This window comes from Hemiscyllium ocellatum, chromosome 1 (genome assembly GCF_020745735.1).
Source record: "Hemiscyllium ocellatum isolate sHemOce1 chromosome 1, sHemOce1.pat.X.cur, whole genome shotgun sequence".
Lineage (NCBI taxonomy): Eukaryota > Metazoa > Chordata > Chondrichthyes > Orectolobiformes > Hemiscylliidae > Hemiscyllium > Hemiscyllium ocellatum.
Window position 1 is genome coordinate 96,120,642 of NC_083401.1, and position 20,849 is coordinate 96,141,490.

General features: G+C 41.3%; 1 protein-coding gene across 2 annotated transcripts in view; it reads left to right on the top strand.

The window, feature by feature from the left end:
• The window catches only part of lnx1 (ligand of numb-protein X 1), a 199,443-nt gene that overhangs the window by 162,741 nt on the left and 15,853 nt on the right, over window positions 1-20,849 (top strand). For both annotated transcript variants that reach the window (XM_060824180.1, XM_060824188.1), the window contains exons 8-10: window positions 4,622-4,799; window positions 7,006-7,237; window positions 20,309-20,467. In XM_060824180.1, coding sequence (XP_060680163.1) covers window positions 4,622-4,799; window positions 7,006-7,237; window positions 20,309-20,467 — 569 coding nt within the window. The remainder of the gene's footprint in view (window positions 1-4,621; window positions 4,800-7,005; window positions 7,238-20,308; window positions 20,468-20,849) is intronic.

The window sequence follows — 20,849 nt, forward strand, 5'->3', positions numbered from 1 at the left end:
ACAGAATAATTCAAGAAGTGGGAGTAACCTGATATGCACCACCAGTGACTGCTTCAGGATGCTAAACTTGATTCATCATTTACATTCATCAGCAGTTAAGTTCCTTTGTCAGATTTGTGGATATGACTCAGTTTTGGATGTAATCAATCTCACATGTACAAACCTCATGAGGACTGACGTTATGTGATGGGCATTCCTCCATCCCACGGCTGTCAGAGTCAGCACTGTGAAGGCTCAGCTAGGTATTGGGATTACTGTCTTAACAGGATTAAAGTATTCCCTTTTTTTGTCTAGTTATGTATATTTATAAATATTGATAGCAGTGAGCTTTTACTGATATGATTTATAGCTTGGGTTGCACTTCTGTATTAAACTACTCCAATATTGTCATTCTTTTGGGAGAATGTATATTGCGAGTTGGTGTCTGTACTTTCTTCATATATGGATGAGGTTAGTTACTCCCCAATTTTCTATTACTTTTTCTCCCCACTTTTCCTGAGGCTCTCCAACAATTACTGCTATTCCAGTAGCTCTGGAAACCATTCCCACAATGGCTGGTCTTGATGTATAAACCTTGACATCTGTTGGAATTGTTTGTATAAGTGACCAGTGATTTTCTTCAACATCCTCTCGGTACAGCTCCATCGTTTATTGTTGGGTAATAACCAGCAAAGGGATCTAGGTTTGATTTATTTTTTATTATTCTAGTCTAGCAGTGCTGAGGTTATTTGTAGAGCCCAAGGATTGGATTTTCTGTTTTGGATTGGGGTCCAAAGGTGAGGATGAGATCTGACCATGGACGAGTTGGACCGAAGGGTCTGTTTCCTTGCTGTATGATTCTATGACTCTATGTTGGGAAAAGTCACTTGATTTATGTTTTTGGAGAGTTACACAATTAATGGCCAGTGAGTGGGCTTGCTATATAATTAAGGATGGAAAACTCCCAAGACAGTAGAGCTGCCATTGATGGCACATTGGCATTCCAAGGTGGAGCTACCAAAACCAGTGGAAGGAAAGGGCACCTCCGAATGGCTGTTTCCCAGTTAGAGCTAACCTCCTCTCCCTGGCTTAGTCTCGGCTGCCAGATTGGATCTTGCCCTCTGACTGGGAAATTTCAGTCAAATGGGAGAAAGACTCTTGTAGGCCTGATAATTCCTTCAGTTGGCTATACACTGCTTACAGCAGGCAGCTTTTTCGCACAAACTTCTTGGAGATGGCCTGGAGGGGTTCTTTAGAGCTGGTAACCAGCCAGCTGGCTGGTGATGTGGAATTCCAAAACCTCCCCCATATCAGTCCTTTTCCCCAGTGACCTTTGGAAATCCTGTCCCAAGTGTGAGGTCTTATAATCTGTGACATTGTTCAGTACCAAATGGTGCATCTGTTCACTAGCTTACAGGAAGCTGTTCCAGTAATTTACTGATATAAAATCTATCAGTCTTTATGATATGACATGCAGCTTGAATAGCTGATCTTTGAAAGACAATAATCATTATTAACCATTTTCCCTGTGTTCTACACTGGTCATGTCAGCAGTTTTGGCTTAATCTGCTCTGTAGCTCTCCAGGAACTTTCATAGAAAGACAAATGGATGACACAAACATTGCATATTGATGAGAATCTTGGGCTTTTTTTTGAGTTACGTCAGGTTTTTTTGGAGGGATTTTTGCTTCAAGGCTGTGCGAGCTATATCTCACCAAACTTCCCTCATTAACTAACTACCCTGCTGCTATGGTATCTCTCTCGCTCGATTCGAGTCCAGTTTTATGATACGTTGTTACCGGAATACCTCGCCACTCAGCATTCCCTGATCCTTGTCTTATCTTTAAAAGATCGTTTGGTCCCTGAATGACCACTGGCATTCCGAAGCTGTGCTGATTGGTGACAGACACAGTGCAGAGATGTTGGAGAAAGGGGAAGATGGCACTGTGATTCTCCCACAGGGATTTGTAGTTCCTGGTGGAGGAGCTGGTGCCATGGTGGCGCCCCCTTTTCCCGGAGGATCAGCAGACGAGGCCACACCGGACTGGTCCCACAGTCACCACTCGGGTCAGTGCAGCCTCAGTGCTGTGGAGGAATGACCTGGAATGCCCCAAAACTGTCCATGCCCACCTCCACTCTGCCAGGATAAGTGCCCCACTCTTCTCTCTGCCACTCACACTCACTCTATCTCTGATACTGTGCCCACCTCTTGTCAAGGCTGAAGCCAATACTTGCAATATCTTTCCTCACTTGTTCTCATTTGCCCCCAGCTTCCCAGGCAACTAACCCTTCATACCCTCTACACTGTCTACTCACTATCTGGGTACACCTCACCCAGTTATGGCTACCTGCATCAGCACTAATGTCCGTACTACCCTCTTTCATAGAATTCCTTGAATGCCCGGTACCTTGCTCCTGACCAGCTCCAAGCAGGAGGAGACCCGGTGGTGTCAGCAGGCAGGGAGCAGGAGCAGGCAGCTCTGGGAGATGCTGTGGCCTTGGTTCCCCAGAGGCTGTAGCAGTGCAACTAAGTTTGGGAGACCCTGCTACTGCCTCGAACATGTCACCATCGTCCCCTGCACCACCCCCTCCCACATGCGCACCCACACACACCCATACAAACACCCACACACGCACCCACACACCCACCCACACACACACACACCCGTACACACATACACCCACACACCAGGTTGGCAGTTGCATTGAGAGCCAGGCCTCTCACCTTTGGGTCCACTGGAGGAGAACACAGACCTGCACTCCATTGCCCCAGCTATTGGTCTTCACAAGGTACCAAAACCACAAGGGGACAGAGAAGCTACTGCAGGAGGCACCCATCTCAAGGTCCTTGCAAAGACACTTCTCAGGGCATTGCAGTCGTGGCTGAACTAGGTTCACTTGTATCCGGTGAGAAGGCCCTCAGCATGTCAGGGCTGTCCTGATACACCCTCCCAACCCCAGAGGTTGCTCCAGCTCAGCAGCCCCTCCCCACCTCATCCAGGGAAACCTGTAAAACACATAGACATAGTGGAGGGAAAGGAAAAGAAAATTTCTTGAGGATACTTTAGGAGCACACATACAATGTGCTGTCACATTTATATAATTGTGATTTGTTTTTGTACTCCAGCTGTTTGACTCTGTGTAGCCCCCAAAATACTGTAGTACCAGGATGACGCCTAACTACACATCCATATAGGATGTACCATGAATCAATAGTAGAGCCTACTGCACTACGTGGATGCAAAATGAACATGGCAAATCTATAGGGCTGTATGTTCTACTGATCCCATTGCTTCTCATCCTGAAATATTTTCCTGTCCTTTGTGTGTGAAGGTGTTGCTGCAAGTGAAGTGGTCAGCAATGTCTGGAGCAGTAGGTGGACAGCGCTGCACACAGTCAATGCATTAGGATGGCCAGCCGTTAGTGACCCCTCAGGTCTGGGTCCTGTATAGTGTTCCCTCCCTCACCATGTCTACACAGTCTGCCCACAGCCAATTTCCTTCCCATTGCAACTTCTGAATCCCAGCCAAATGGAAGAAGACAATGAGTGCTCTTGACCCCCACCCCTGTGTATTGGTGAGGACGTGAGCATCTAGATCCCCTTCCTGGTACCCTTCATGTGAACCCCACAGATCTCGCACCTCCCTAGGTCCCCACTCAAGTTGACTACATGACCCTTCACCAGCCAAGCCCCCAGCCCCAGCCCCTGGGATGTGTGGTGATTGTATCAGGTGTATTTATACACTGTGTTTCCTGCTTGAAGTCAGGGTGTGGCTGACTCAGGACAAAACCCCCTCCCACATTGCCCTGTCCTTTATCCATGCTTTACTCTCACTTCCCTTTACAAGGCTCCATCTTTCACATTTGTCTTCCCTCACTTGCCTCTATCCTGCAGCTATCAATCCTTAGGAATAGATTCCTAAGTCTGTTTTCAACAGCACAGGCTATGTTTCCACCCTCTTTCCTCTTCCTCCCTTGGGATGTTTGGGACTGACTGATCACTGTCCACCCCCTTGAGTGAAGAAAGTAGACATCCCTGGACAAGAAGTGGCCTGAGCCCAGTCCATCTTCCCGACAGTGTCAGTGCAACACCCGGGCCATCAGATATGGAGCTATTGCCTGCCTGCAAAGGCACAGACCTCACCAGGTATCTGCTCTGACTTTTGAGATCTTGCTTGTTGAACACATATGGTAAGCTAGGGAGTTGAATAGTAAAGAGGTGAGTTGTGTTAATAAAGTGTAAAACGAGCCCTTAATTGGCAGCCCACTTCTGTCCAGTATGAAACCATCCTCCCTGCTTGGAACAGGCATAAAAGATGTCGCAAGTTGCTCCTGAGATCGATACAGACCTTGTGAGACATCTCATGCAATTTTACCACAAATCTCACCATTGCCCACATCATTCAGGCTCATACAAGATACTGTCCAGATGTGTTACATTGAATAAGTGCAGAAAAATAATATATTTACATGTGTAATATGCAAAAAGAAGTAAGTATTAAAATAATTATTCCTAAACTAATTTTTTTAAAAAAAGAATAAGGACGTAAGATCAGGTTACGTTAAAATTGCTACTCCTAGAAGCAACCTAGACATTTTAGCATAATACATAATAGCGTTTTGTCTGTGATTTTATTCCTAGAATTTTGTTCATGCCTTCACGTGCCATGAAAAGATCATCAGTGTTAGCAAAGGAGCTCACGAGACCTTGGGGATGACAGTATCAGGAGGTCTACTGAGCAAAGGCTGGGATCTCCCGATCTATGTTGCAAATGTACATCCTGATGGCTGCTTGGGGAATGATGGCAGAATAAAGAAGGGTAACTAAGAGCCTGTTGTAAATTATTTATACAGTCGAATGTTTTATACCATTCAGAAATTGTGTGCTCAATTAGTATTTTCTATACAGCAATAAATATGTGGCTGCTACATTCTTGACACTATGGTTTAAATGAATTGTTTTACATTTCCTTTAAAATCACCACAATTTTCCTTCAATACAATTTTGATAACAGCAGGGTTTCAGTCCAGCCAGTACTTTGCCCTTCCCCCTCCCCCTCACCCAAAGTGAACCTGTCCATTTTGAGAGCAGGAGCTTTATACCATTGTGATCTTCTATCCCCATTGGGAACTTGGAAGGAATCGATCTATCTTAAAATTTTCAGGAATGATGTGACTAAATTGAACTGCTCCCAAAATGCTGTTAGAATGTGACTGAGGAAGAGTAAATTGCAACCTGTTCCTAAAATGTATGCATTAAATTACATTGGCTAGAATTTCAAATCTCTGTCCCTAAATCTGACCCCTAACTATGACCTTGCTATGGTATTTTGAGACTTACTCATCTCAGTGTCACCGATTTCTTAAAAGCATAAGAAACATGAGAAGAAGCAGACCATTTGGCCCAATGAGTCTCCATTGCCATTCAATAAGATGTGATGTAATTATGGCCTTAACATTCCTTACCTGCCTATCTCTCTGTACTCCCCTGGCCAATTAAAAATCTGCTTAACTTCGCCTTAAATATATTCAATGACCCAGCCTCCACTGTACTCTGTGTAAGACAATTCAAAAGACTGATAATGCTTGAGAGACATAATTTTTTCTGACATTCATCTTACGTGGGAGATCCATTACTTTTAAATTGTGCCTCCTGGTTCAAGATTTCCCCAGTGCATCTTTTCACATCCAACCTGTCAAGCCGCTCAGAATTTTCCAAGCGTAAGAATCTTCCAATAAAATAACTTCTCATTCTGTAATGTGTACACGAGGAGAAAGGGTGGACTGCAGATGCTGGAAAAATGTGGCACCGGAAAAGCACAGTGGGTCAGGCAGCATCTGAGGAGCAGGAGAATCAACAGTTCAGGAATGATGAAGGGCTTATACACGAAGCATCGATTCTCCTGCTTCTCAGATGCTCCCTGACCTGCTGTGCTTTTCCAGCGCCACATTTTTGACTGGAATGAGTTCATGCCTAACGTGTCCTCCTGAGACAACCCCTTCACCCCAGGAATCAGTCTGAACCAGTCCTAATGCGAGAATGCCCCTTCTGAAGTAAGGAAAACAAAACTATTCTAGGACTCCAGGTGTGGTCTCACCATTGCCCTGTACAATTGTAGCAAGATATTCCTATTTTTATATCCTATCTCCCAGATTTATCAGCATGTCCATTAGTTGGAGAAATACAAAGTAATCAACTTTGCATTGGATAGACCTAACATTTGCTTTATTTGTGTTTAGATTAGCATAAGAAGTTCAAATTCCAAACATGCAAATTGTTGGGGCAGAAGTTTATGTTCTGTGACATTGTCAGAAGGACTATGGTTGCTTTGTTCATCTCTTAGGGAATGAATCTATTCTTGCACTTTGCTTGTTGATGGAAGGAACACAATAGAGATGGTCCGGAGAACAAGTCGACCCGTGGGCGGCGAGGTTGCACAGTATTTAGCACTGCTGCCTCAGAGCGCCAGAGACCCGGGTTCAATTCCCGCCTCAGGCGACTGACTGTGTGGAGTTTGCACATTCTCCCCGTGTGTGCATGGGTTTCCTCTGGGTGCTCCGGTTTCCTCCCTCAGTCCAAAAATGTGCAGGTCAGGTGAATTGGCCCGTAGTGTGAGATGCAGGGGTAAATGTAGGGGAATGGGTCTTTGTGGGTTGCTTTTCAGTGGGTCGGTGTGGACTTGGTGGGCTGAAGGACCTGTTTCTACACTGTAAGTAAGTAATCTAATCTAATCAGAATGCTGCAGTTCACTTTTTGATGACAGGATCAAGAGTGGGTCAACTGTCCACCTTCAATAAGGTCCAAGTAACCAGGAAAGGGAAGAAATATAGTGTTTAGTTATTACTGGTTAGTGTTGAAAGTCCACCTTAACAAGAATGGTAAAGTTTGTAATTTTGCTGGGCATGCTGAGCAAGCTATGCAACATTAAATGTAAAGAGTTATTAGCCTCATAAAGAATGTATGAGAAGCAGATGTAATGTCATTTGAAAGGTACCAAGATTTCTTTTTATTTTCTTTGCACATAGGTGACATTCTGATGGACATAAATGGCATTGAGCTAACTGGCTTGACACAAAGTGAAGCTGTGTCCATAATAAAGAATAGTGCTGCCTCCTCTTCGGTTGTTTTCAAAGCTTTAGAACTTAGGGTGGCAGAAAAAGACAATGTCCACAGTCAAATGCCTCGCAACACCAATCAAGACACACACTCTGAAGATGACTGGTCACCATCATGGAATATGTGGCTCGGACTGCCTCGGTAAGTTATCTGTAATATATTCAATAATATTTGTGCAAACTTCCACCACTCATCATCAGGCTAAATGCTTTATCCAAAGAAACGCATGAACCTGGATTTTCATTTTCGAAATGAACAGTTTCGAATTGGGAAATTCCTGGTTTTATTAGATCTACGTTGGTATAAAGACCTCTGAATGGAACATAATTCACTCCAGTACAAGGAGGATGATGTGAGGAGGATAGAGTTAGGGCTACCATCCTCCCATACAGAAAGCAGGTTGGAGGTGGCTACGGTGTTGGGGGAGTTAAGTATTGAATCAAAAAATGCGGCATTGGAAAAGCACAGCGGGTGCAGCATCCGAAGTGCAGGAGAATCGACATTTCGGGCATAAGCCCTTCATCAGGAATGGAGGAGGGGTGCCAAAGGGGGCTGAGAGATAAATGGGTGGGGTGGGGCTGGGGAAAGGTAGCTTGGAAGGCGATAGGTAGATGCAGGTGGGGGTAATGATGATAGGTCAGAGTGGAGGGTGGAGTGGATAGGTGGGAAGGAAGATGGACAATTGGGAGAAGTTCAAGAGGATGCTGTCAAGTTGGAGGTTTGGATCTGGGATAAGCTGGGGGGAGGAAAAATTGTGGAAACTGGTGAAATCAACATTGATGCCGTATGGTTGAAGAGTTAACTATTGAGGCAGTCCAGTTAAAAGTGCACCTTGGCTCCATGGGACCTTGTTCAGTTTTGTCAAAGACTATTCGACTGTCTGCTCCCCCAGTGCTAGCACCCTTGATACACCCCCTCCCTAACCTCATGAACTCTTATAAACTACATGCCTGCATCGTTGCACCCCCAAAACGCTCTCATTCACACAGCACTATAATAAGGCTTGGATTTTGAACCTTTAAAAACGTCATGTGGGTCCTGGTTGCAGAGGTTCTGCCCCCATTTCAAAAGATGCAATTTTTGGTAGTAGGAGCCAGAAATTTTTGCATTGAATTGAATTTAGATAGCTGTGCAAAGTTCAAGCTGAGTCCATTTTGTCTGTTGTATGGGCGTTAACCCTTGATGTTGGAGACGTGACTTGATGGAACAGACATAAACAGTTGGAAGGGCTGATAAGATTGTATTAATGTCATGATCTGAAATTGTCTAAGTGCCCTGTTGCTTAAACTTTAAAGGAAGTTTGAGCTCAGCTGTAATGCTTCACTGCAAACATTGAGTCAGTGATTTGAGTCATTTGTTGGCGGAAGATGCTTTGGGGAGATGCCGATCTTGACGAACACTGACTCACTGCTGTCTCAGCCAGTTTTCTTCACTAAATCATCCGTGTTACAAATTAAAGGAACAATTATCAAGCTCTACGCACAAGGCAGTGCTACAAGAACAAATATCAGAAATGATAGGAGAGAGGGAAGCAACTAAATTGAAATTAGGTTTGAGAGGGAAATAAAGCCCACCAACCCCTGCAGTACCCATGCCTCTCTAAAGGTTTTGCTGTTGTTGGTGGATAGTGCATACTCCCTCTCCAAGGACCTGAGCGCAAACATAGCTGCTGAAGAGGGGCAGGCAGTTAGGAACTGCAATTTTGGTAAAACAAACAGGATTAGGAGTTATATAATTTATGATAGGGTCCTGGGTAGTGTTGTGGAACAGAGAGATCAAGGGATTCAGGGACATAATTCTTTGAAATGTGTGTCACAGGTCGACAGGGTGGATCAGATGGTGTTTACCATGCTTACCTTCATTGCTCAAACGTTTGAGTATAGGAGTTGAGACTACATGTTGAAGTTGTACAGTATGCTGGTGAGGACTTCACTGTGTGGAGATCTGGTCACCTTACTATAGGGAGGATATTATTAAATTGGAGATGAATAGAAATGGTTTTGAGGGATATGGCGCAAACACAGGTAAATGGGGCTAGTCTAGTTTGGGTACATGTTCAGCATGAACTAGTTGGACAACAGATCTGTTTCCATGCTGAATTACTCTGACTGTAATCCCCTCCACAGTCCACCCTGGACCTGTTGATTCTCCTTTGATCAAGTCCAGGAGCAGATCAACAAGAATTCTCCCTGACTTGACCCCTTCCACACCGGCATTAATTGAATTGAATTTATTGTCATGTGTACCGAGGCACAGTGGTACAGGTAGATCACAGAGTTAAGTAGCATAGATAAGTAAATAATAAGTAAACAGTGGCAAAAACATAAATGCAGGCGAATGTTAGGAGTTTGTGAGTCCATTCAGTATTCTAAGAACAGTAGGGTAGAAACTGTTCGAGACTAGCTCGTACGTGTGTTCAGGCTTCTGTACCTTCTCCCCGATGGTGGAGGTTGTAGAAAAACATTGCCATGGTGGGACTGATCTTTGAGAATGCTGGCGGCCTTTACTTGACAGCGAGCCTGGTAGATGGATTCTATAGATGGGAGGCTGGCCTTTGTGATTGTCTGGGCTGAGTTCACCACTCTCTGCAACCATCTCCGATCTTGAATGGTACAGTTGCCATGTCAGGTAGTGATACATCCAGACAGAATGCTCTCGATGGCACACCTATAAAGTTGACAAGGGTATTCACCATCATGCCAAATTTCCTCAGCTGCCTGAGGAAGAAGAGACATTGTTGGGCCTTTGTAACTAATGTGTACACATGAAGAGTCCAAGAAAGCTTGTTGTTGATAACCAGTCCCAGGAGCTTGACACTCCTTGTGATTGTCCAGACCGAGTTCACCACTCTCTGTAACCGTCTCCGATCTTACATACAGACAGAAATGTCCAAAGATTTATAAATACATGAAGGACAAAAGGGTAACTACAGAGAGATTAGGGCCCATTAAAGATCAGCAAGCCACTTATGTGTGGAACTGCAGGAGATGGGCAAGATACTAAACAAGTATGTTGCATCAGTGGACGTGGGGAAATAAGTAGGGACATCTTGAAAAATGACCATATTACAGAGGAGGAGGTGCTTGACATCTTAAAATGCATAAAGGTGGATAAATCCCCAAGACCTGATCAGGTGTACCCTAGAATTCTATGGGAAGCTAGGGAAATTATTGTTGGGCTCCTTGCTGAGATGTTTGTATCATTGATAGTCACAGGTAAAGTGCCAGAAGACTGGCGGTTGGCAAACGTGGTGCCAATTACTTAAGAACAGTGGGAAGGAAAAGCCAGGGAACTATAGACCAGTGGGCAAGTTGTTGCAGGGAATCCTGAGGGACAGGATGTACATGTATTTGGAAAGACAGGGACTGATTAGGGATAGTCAACATGGCTTTGTGCGTGGGAAATCATGTCTCACAAACTTGATTGTGGTTTTGAAGAAGTAACAAAGAGGATTGATGAGAGCAGAGCGGTGGATGTGAACTATATGGACGTGACGTTCAACAAGGTTCCTTGTCGTAGACTGGTTAGCAAGGTTAGATCACATGGAATACAGGGAGAACTAGCTACTTGGATACAGAACTGGCTCGACAGTGGTGGAAGAAGGTTGCTTTTCAGACAGGTGGCCTGTGACCAGAGTTGTGCTACAAGCATCAGTGCTGTGTCCACTGTTTTTCAATGATTTGGATGTGAACATAGGAGATATAGTTACCAAGTTTGCAGGTGACACCAAAATTGGAGATATAGTGGACAGAGAAGAAAGTTATCTCAGAGTACAATAGGATCTTGATCAGATGGGCCAATGGGTCGAGGAGTGGTTGAAGCAGTTTAAGTTAGATAAATGCGAGATGCTGCAGTTTGGAAAGGCAAAGTAACTTAATGGTAAGGCCCTAGGGAGTGTTGCTGAACAAAGAGATCTTAGAGTGCAGGTTCATAGCTCCTTGAAAGTAGATCGCAGGTAGATAGGACAGTGAAGAAGGTGTTTGGTATGCTTTCTTTTATTGGTCAGAGTATTGAGCAGAGGAGTTGGGAGGTCATGTTGTGGCTGTGCAGGACATTGGTTAGACCACTTTTGGAGTATTGTATGCAATAATGGCCTCCCTCCTTTAGGAAGCATGTTGTGAAACTTGAAAGGGTTCAGAAATGATTTACAAGGATGTTGCCAGGATTGGAGGACTTGAGCTAAAGGGAGAGGCTGAATAGGTTTGGGCTGTTTTCTCTGGAGCGTCGGAGGCTGAGGGGTGACCTGAAAAAGGTTTACGAAGTCATGAGGGGCATAGATAGGGTAAATAAACGATGTCTTTTTCCTGGGGTAGGGGAGTCCAGAACTAGAGGGCATAGGTTTGAGGTGAGAGGGGAAAGATTTAAAAGGGGCAACTTTTTCATACATAGGGTGGTACATGTATGGAATGAGCTGCCAGAGGCTGGTACAATTACAACATTTAAAAGACATCTGGATGGGTAAATGAATAGGAAGGGTTCAGAGGGATATGGGCTAAATGCTGACAAATGAGATTAGATTATTTTAGGATTTATCCACCTTTTAGTTCAGCATGGACGAATTAGACCAAAGGATCTGTTTCTGTGCAGTATACTTCGATGATTCTATTAGAAGTGTGGGGCTGAACTACAACCAAAAGAACAAAATATTTTTCAAATAACTAAAAAGGGGTAGTCTCAGTCAGTAAACTCAAATATTATCTTAATCACTTAATGATTGTAAGTTAGGGAATTGTCATTCATTCGATAGGATAGTGAAGAAGGTGTTTAGTATGCTTTCCTTTACTGGTCAGAGTATTGAGTACAGGAGTTGGGAGGTCAAGTTGCAGCTATACAGAACATTGGTTAGGCCACTTTTGCAATATTGCATGCAATTCTGGTCTCCATCTTATCGGAAAGGTGTTGTGAAACTTGAAAGGGTTCAGATAAGATTTATGAGGAAGTTGCCACGGTTGGAGGATTTGACCTATAGGGAGAGGTTGAATAGGCTGGGGCTGTTTTCCCTGGAGGCTGAGTGGTGACCTTATAGAGGTTTATGAAATCGTGAGGGGCAAGTCTATTTTGGAGTCCAGAACTAGAGGGCATAGGTTTAGGGTGAGAGGGGAAAGATATAAAAGAGACCTAAGGGGCAACATTTTCACGCAGAGGGTGGTACTTGTATGGAAACAGCTGCCAGAAGAAGTGGCAGAGGCTGGTACAATTGCAACATTTAAGAGGCATTTGGATGGGTATATGAATAGGAAGGGTTTGGAGGGATATGGGCCAGATGCCGGCAGGTGGGACTAGATTGGGTTGGGATATCTGGTCGGCATGGACCAAAGGGTTTGTTTCTGTGCTGTATATCTCTATGACTCTAGTAAGATATGAAGGCAAGAAAACTGTAGAAACAGAAATCTTTGTACAGAGGTCATGCTAAATTTCCTTCCTTAAATGTTGACTTTGATCATTTTCATTTTTGTACAAGCTCCCCAATTGATTCAGATTAGTCTTTAAATATTTCAGCAGCACCTTGGTGATTGTCGTCATTATTTAATATTTGCTATTTACTGCATAGCATTCTACATTCCAATAAATGTTTACACAAACAAATTACTTCTAATCTCTCTTGCAGGAAGATGACTGTCACAACTTTGTTTGAACTCCACTCTGAAGGGAGATAAAATCCCTCGTTTTTTTTGTTAATAAACACTTGCTTCATCGTTAGTCATAAAGCAAATAATCTGCACAAGGATAACAAACACTCTTTACTACTAGCACAGTTGTAAAGATGCTTCAAAGTGAAATACATTTGGAATTGCTTCCATTTTTTTGTACCCTCCATAACTGAGCATGGATACATTCCGATTTGTATACAGGTAGTTCTTTTGCGACACAATGGCTGTGTTTTTTTTAGATTAGATTATCTACAGTGTGGAAACAGGCCCTTCGGCCCAACAAGTCCACACCGACCCTCCGAAGAGAAGCCCACCCAGACCCGTTTCCTTCTGACTAATGCACCTGACACTATGGGCAATTTAGCATCGCTAATTCATCTGACCTACACATCTTTGGATTGTGGGAGGAAACCCACGCAGACACAAGGAGAATATGCAAACTTCACAAGACAGTTGCCCGAGGCTGGAATCGAACCTGGGACCCTGGTGCTGTGAGGCAACAGTGCTAACCACTGAGCCACTGTGCCACCCTAACACAGCTGTTCTTGTACAGTCCCACATTATAGAAAAATTGCACTTTAGAAACACCGCTTAAAGTTTTGGTGATGTAATCGCACTGCAGCTAATGCATGTTTTAAAAGGTCACACTTTAGAAACAATGTCCCCAATTTGTCAATTGCATTTCAATGAATTTGCATTAATGAAATGTGTGTTATAGTAGAACGACCTGTAATTGAATGTGAGCCAGATATAATAATTAAAATACAAATATGAACAAATTACAATGAAACAAATAACCCATTCATTGTCAGCATACATCTTTCATGCTCAGTTTTCAGAGCACTTAAGTAAGCTTTGGGTATGTTTACAAAGTATCCCATAATTTTAAAAGATCAATTTAGCATTTTGTAAATCTGGTTTAACATCATGTTTAGCCAAGACCCAAGCAGTGGCAGATTGTCTGTCCAACATTATCCCCTGATGGAATCTACAGTTACTGTGATGTTACGGTAGAAATTCTGACAGTTCTTGTGGAGCTATGGTAATATCCCTACCTCTGGGCCAGAAGGTCTGTGTTAAGTCCCACCTCCTCCACAGGTATGTAATAATATCTCTAAACAGGTTGATTAGCAAATATCTACAATAGAAATTGAGGTGCTCAAAGGCACAATTTAAATCTATGCATGTGATTATGCACTTAAATTTTAATTGAAACTACTGTTTTTGTAAACTTAGTCTGTAATTCACAGTCAAAGTTTTAAAATAAGCAGCTGAGTCATCTAATTGCAGTTTAAAGTCTAAAAATATCGGAGTATGTGCAGTTGGTAAAATGTTCCTTTCTTTCACTAAACCCGCAAGATAATTAGAACTTAGTGAATTAAACAATTTTCTGGAAATGACTTTGTTGTTTTCAGTTTATTTGATACTTGGTTTTATCACCTTATCTAGCATTATTTCCAACCTTTCTCACCACTCTGTGTTAAAGGCATGTTGTCTCATGAGAATTCAACAGCATGCTGATGTTCTAAGAATTTATGCCAATGTGATGGAAGCCATATTTTATCTGGGAATTCAAGACACTTATGCAACAGACTGGTTCTTCTGTCTAACTTTTAACAAAGGAGGCATTAAGAATGGCTAGCTCCAGGCAACAATATGATTGTTGAAAATAGAATAAATCTTTTGAGGTTAATGATGTGTTAACTGGAAACTCTATGAAAATATTTTTAGAAGAATAAATGGCACATGTTAAACTATAGTAAAAAATCTCATATATTTAAAGAAAAGGGGCCTGCCACCCTTGCCCTACTTGGCCCTATATATGACTCAAATCCTCAGAATGCCCGAAGGAAAACCAGGAATCAGCCATAAATGCTGTCTTGCTGGTGTCAGCTACATTTGGAAAACAAATTAAGAAAACAAAAATATTGTTTTGTAGGATGCTGAGTGCCATTCTGATTTTTAAGCAAACATAAATGTAAAATATTGCACCCGCATTTAACAGTTGACCAGCTCCAAGTGAAATGTTTTAGATGCACATTCTTAAACTACACCCAGATTGAAGTGATCCATGATATAGAGATAAGAAACATGTAAAAGTCAAGACTCAGATGTGCTAAATGTTGTTTCATAGAAAGAGTTAATACCCTATTAACCAAAAAGAAGTGGAACATAGAAGGATGATGTGCAAGGATCATTTGAATAATGCAGTTAAACATCTGCACTGATAATGTGGACAATATAGGTGGCAACAACTTGGATGACCTAAAAAATTAGACCCAATACTTAAGTTGGGTCTGAGTTAGTTTTGGATAAGATCCTTGTTTTTAACTTGATGGACTGGAACTTGCAAGCCACTCAGGTAGGAAAACAGATAAGCAAACCAGTAAAACAGGCTAAATAAATACAGAGACCTGCAGATGGTGTAAATCTGAAACAAATGGAGATTGCTGGAAAATCCTATATGTACTATGTTAACCAGTTGTCTCACCTTCAAATATTTGTGCACAAGCAATATCTGATCTATAAATACATCAGAAAGAAGTGCAGTTGTTAGAAATCTGAAATGAACAAGAACAGAATTTGTTGGAGAAACTCAACAGGTCTGGCAACATTTGTGGGCAGAAAGCAGTGTTAACATTTTGAGTCCAGTGGCCCTTCTTCAGAACATCTTTTATGTTCTCGCATCCATTTTAAAAATGATTCCGCATGTATTGTTTCTCCTCATTCTTCCTACCAAAATGTATCAACATTTATTTTCCTGCATCAAGCTCAGTTTGCCATGTATTCACCCATGCTGCCAGTCACCTGTATCCTTATGCTCTTTACTTCCAGTAATTAACATCCACCAAAGAAGTTGTGATGCTAACGCTGTTTCTTGGAGAAGTACACTTTCCTCCAATTCAATAAAATGGCCATTCACCAAACCAATCCTGAACCTATTTTGTATTCATGTATATCGAAGAAGTCAAATGCTAATGTTGTCCCCTTAAACCCTGGCTTTAGTTTTGTTAACAAGCCTAATGAGTGGTACATTCTAAAACACCTTTGGGAAGTCCATATAAATAGCATGAACAGCATCACCCCGGCCCATCTTCCCTGTTAGCTCATCGATTATTTCAGTACGTTTAGTCAAACATGGTTTACCCTTATCAAATCAGCACTTTCCTTTATTAGCCCATCTTTATTCACATGGCTGATAATTATATCTTAAATTATCATTTACCTTCCCCTACCACTAATGTTAAATTGACTGGCCCATAATTGCTAGGTTTATCCTTCTCCTCTTCTTTGAATTGGAGTATAACATTTGCAATTTTCCAGGCCTTGGGACAATCCATGTATCTCAGAAAGATTTGAAAGTTATGGCCTCCAAATTTACTTCATTTCTCTCAGCATATCATCTGAAATGGGTGGCCTATTTCCATTTTAGCACTTCCTAACTACCTTCCTGGTACTTCCTCTATCTATTTTCAACTCATCTCATATCCTGAAAAACATTAACCCTTGTTTACTGTAGCTTTACCAAAGTCCTCTCCCTTAAAAAAGATAAAATTAAAGTTACTACGGTCCTACCAGACCATGTGACTACAGACTCAGTATAGAGAGAGAGGTGACTGATGGTGGGTCATCACCCCTCAGGAGAGGTGAAAGACTGAGGAGAGTTCTTCACAGTAACCTCAGGTGGTGCAGGAATTGAACCCACACTTTGGCATCACATTGTTTTGGTAATGCTGATGTAACATATATATTTGGTATTCCAGCCATATATTCTGCTCCTCTGGCAAACCTTCAATATTCGAGGAGCAGGAAAATCAACGTTTCGGAGCCCTTCATCAGGAATCCAGCCCGAAATTTCGATTTTCCTGCTCCTCCGATGCTGCCTGACCTGCTGTGCTTTTCCAGCACCACTCTAATCTTGTCTCTGATATCCAGCATCTGCAGTCCTCACTTTCACCAAATCTTTAATATGTCTAAAGACAATCTGTAGTCACACTTTTATTTTTGCCACATCCCAAGCAAACAGTCCGTATTGGTTTATGTAAAACTGCTCTCTCCTTTCATCATTTAAATCAATGCTTTATTCAGTGAAGATCCTATCCTGTGCTCATTTTGAGAGCAGCTCTATCTTATGGCTAGCTTTCACCAGAAATACATTTGAGGTTTCTGGCTGACTTTTAGTGGTAAATATAATTTCATATCATGGTTCCCATTCTGGATTTATGTTTAGCTCTTCTTTTGACTTTGTTTAAGTTAAAGATAAACCATCATCAAGAATTAATCCAAGCAAGAAAACGAGACTAGTTCAAGCTCATTGGATCACTATCAACTAGTTTATCTTTCCTGGTGTTTCATGTCATGTGTAAGACTATGGACTAGATTTGGTCACCATGTAAGGGACAAATCCACATCAACGGTCAAATATGCTGATTGGGAGAGCATGGATTCCCATTTTCTCACCTGAGTTCTCCTGATGCAGGAAACATAGTAGCTGATGACCCAAAATTCACTCAAAGAGACTTCAGGTTCAGATTTTTAAATATTTGTCAGAATTTTGAATTTTCCTGATTGTGGGATAATCAATGAGGGAGGTGGGTTCCTCAAGGCAGTAAGAAATATGTCATACTGGAATATTTCAATCAAATGCTGCCTTGGTATCAAGGCACAGTCACTTTCATCTCATCTGGAGTTCAGCTCTTTTGTCCATGTTTGAACCATAGTTATAATGAGGTCAAGAGCAAGGTGTCCCTGTCAGAATCTACACTTGGAAAGTTGGTACTTGATGAACCCTTCGAATACTTTACTCATGATTGATAATATGTTGTTTTTTGTCTTTGTTCAATCTGCATCATCATCTGCCTGGACTGTCATATCAGTGAGTCATAGATACTGACACTGATGACAGAGTGAGTACAGCCTCTGCACCATCAATCATGACTAAAAATTAATTTGATGATCTGAAGAAGGGTCACTAGACTCAATATTAATTTGGTGCAGAGGGTGTACTCACTCTGTCATCAGTGTCAGTATCTACGTCTCACTGACATGACAGCTCAGGCAAATGATGATGCAGATGCTGTCAGACCTGTTAAGTTTCGCCAGCACTTTATTTTTATTTGATTCAGATCTTCAGCGTCTATAGTTCTTTGTTTTATTTTATCGATTAATATTTAGAGATTAGCAATTGATAAGTACTTCACAACATCTGTTTTTAACAGGCTTTCTATCTGTGAACAAAAGACCGCAGAACAACAAAAATCATGTCAAAAAGGCTTAGTAGTCAGTGAGATTTTTTTAAGGGGGTATTTGTCTAGGCGCAGAATGCAGGAAATTCACCATTAACATCACAATCTGCACATCAGTAGGTTGTGTGTTCATTATTAGTATTATTACGTACAGATGAATGTAAACTAAATAGGTTTATTCACAATGACCTCTTACTGTGTTCATTTTATGTGAATTAAAGCTGTTTTAATTATTTGTATCAAATGTTTCCTTGGTTGCTTCAAAAGAATGGAAGCAAATTAATAACAAATGAATATTCACTTCTCATGTCAAAAGGATACTACTGTTATAACATTGGATTATGCCACAGTATAATTCAATATTGTTACAAAGATTCATAATATGTTATTTGAGAACTTGGTTCAAAAGTGGAGGAAAATGGATTTTAGTTCTCAGTTGTGCTAAAATCTGACAAGTCTTTTTCAAGGTCAAAAAGTAATTTTAAACATTGAGAGTTCAAACAGCATTTACAAGAAATAATGTGATTTAAGTTAAATGATTATTAAGCCACTTGGGGAGATAATTGTTAAGATATTTGCTGACTTGAGTTTTATTACCCATAGGGAGAGAGGGGGAGAGAGAGAGAGAGAGAGAGGCCAGACACAGGAGCAGGGAAAAGTTGTGCATAACAGCAGAGATACTGGAGACAAGTACTGATTTGTTGAGAAGTCAGTGAGAAGATAGCTTCTGAAACAGAAGCCTAAGGAAGTGTCAGAGAGGATGAACCCCTACAAGGCTGTTGAAGACCATGAGTAAGGGGAACCCATGTTAATAGTTCATTTTAATAGCCTCAGGGAGAGACATTAACTAACGAAATTAGCATTGAATGAATGCAAAAATATGCCAGAAGGAAGCGTATTATTACCAGGCCAGCTGAGCAAGAAGCTTTAACATGTACATTTTGTTATGAAGGTGTACCTTTAAAAGAGAGTAGAAGCTGGCATGGACCTAGAGAGGCACAGACTGCTACAAAATTTAAAAATGTAATATTTGGTTGTGAAACAAATACTCCAACTGTGTTGCCATGGTACACAACAAATTTGAACTTAGCCAATCAATTTAACCTGTGTCTCAAGCCACCAAAATCCAACCAAATTTGAATTTTAATGTTTTGATATTAAATCAATGAGACGATCTGATGTTTTGGAGTATATAAAATCAGGGGTATTTTGAACCGTTAGGTAGACTGGCAAAGAGCCACCAATGAAAATACGGTCTGCACAGCCTCTATGTGAAAGGTACCTTTTCATATGAAATTTGTGAAGCAGAAGACTGAAGAAAAGACCCAGGAAAGTACAGACAAAGATATCAAGGCAACAGTGACAACTGGCTGTTTTTGAAATTTGATTTTTTTGTGTAAACTTAATTGGGGGGTTTTATTGGATAAGTACATTATTGTAGAGTGGGAGGTAGACAAAGGGGATTTACTGTGCAGTTGTTGTTCAATGTTCTTGTGTTTCTTGGAGTTAAAGAATAAATTGTTAAGTTTTTTTACACAGAAGAATTTTTGTAGTCCTTGGTCACTCATACTTTAGCAGATTACGAGGTGAGGTTGATCTTCAGCATCTACAGTCCTCACTTTCGCCAAGCTTTTCTGTAGGTCTGGTTCAAATGAGCAGAAAGGTTTACCCTGTGTGGTAACAATATTTGTGGTGCTTCACTGATGTTTGAATGCCTGCTGGGGTAAAAGGGATCAATTTTTCATTTTACTGTTTGTAATGCGATGGTTTTCTGCAGTTTTTATTTCTTTTCACTAATAAACTTTTATGTCCTTTATTGAAAGGACATTTCAGAGACTGAGCTCATAGTAGAGAAAAATAAAACTTGTCAAATTTATATCATACTAGGTTTCAATCTGGAGTCTGACTTGTGCACGGTTGCCATAGACTGGAACCATATAGTGTGTACTATATACCCCAAGTGGAAGTTGCTCAGAAGGAGTGGTCAGCCCCATTTTACTCAAGCGAATGCCTAAAAAAATTCAACATCCGTAGCAAAGAATTAATAAACGTAATTATTCAAAGATACTTTTCCATTAACCTTGCAAATTAACATCGTTATTAGAGTTAACCTGTTAATGCATTAAACAGGGCACTGGGACTAGATTGGGTTGGGATATCTGGTCGGCATGGACCAAAGGGTCTGTTTCCGTGCTGTACATCTCTATGACTCTATGAAAGGCTATACAACTGACCAAGGAATTGGAGTTACATTTTAACTTAATTTCAACTTATTTAATTTAAATTTCAGTTAATTTTATTTTGTGACATTCTAGGTACCTTTTTTGGTGCAAAGACATTGGACTAAGGAGAAATACATCGGGCAGTCTGGGATTGAGCATTGTAGGTGGATACGAGGAAAACCACGGCAGCCAACCATTTTTCATAAAGTCCATTGTTGATGGAATGCCAGCTTACAATGATGGAAGACTAAGGTATCAAACAGGAGTTGTTAGTCATTATGCACTTAATAGTGGTTTCTGAACTTTAGTTACTGGTTGTATATCATATCTGGAAAAGATTGGCAGTTCTGATTCTATTGAATTTGAGCATGTTTTAATTGACTTGATTGCTGATCTGTTAGCAAAAAAGGAGTTTTAAAACATACATAGATCTCCAAAATCAGCATGGATTCATTGAAGAATGAAGTATTAATTCTGTAAATATTTACAAAGCCTAGCCACCCAGAAAAATAAATGAACAACATTGATTAATAGAAATAGTGTAACGTTTTGTGTTTGAGAATCACAGATATCCAGGCTTTATTGCAGCCAGGATGGAGAGCCTCTCCACTGGGGCAAATATGCTGGAAATTGC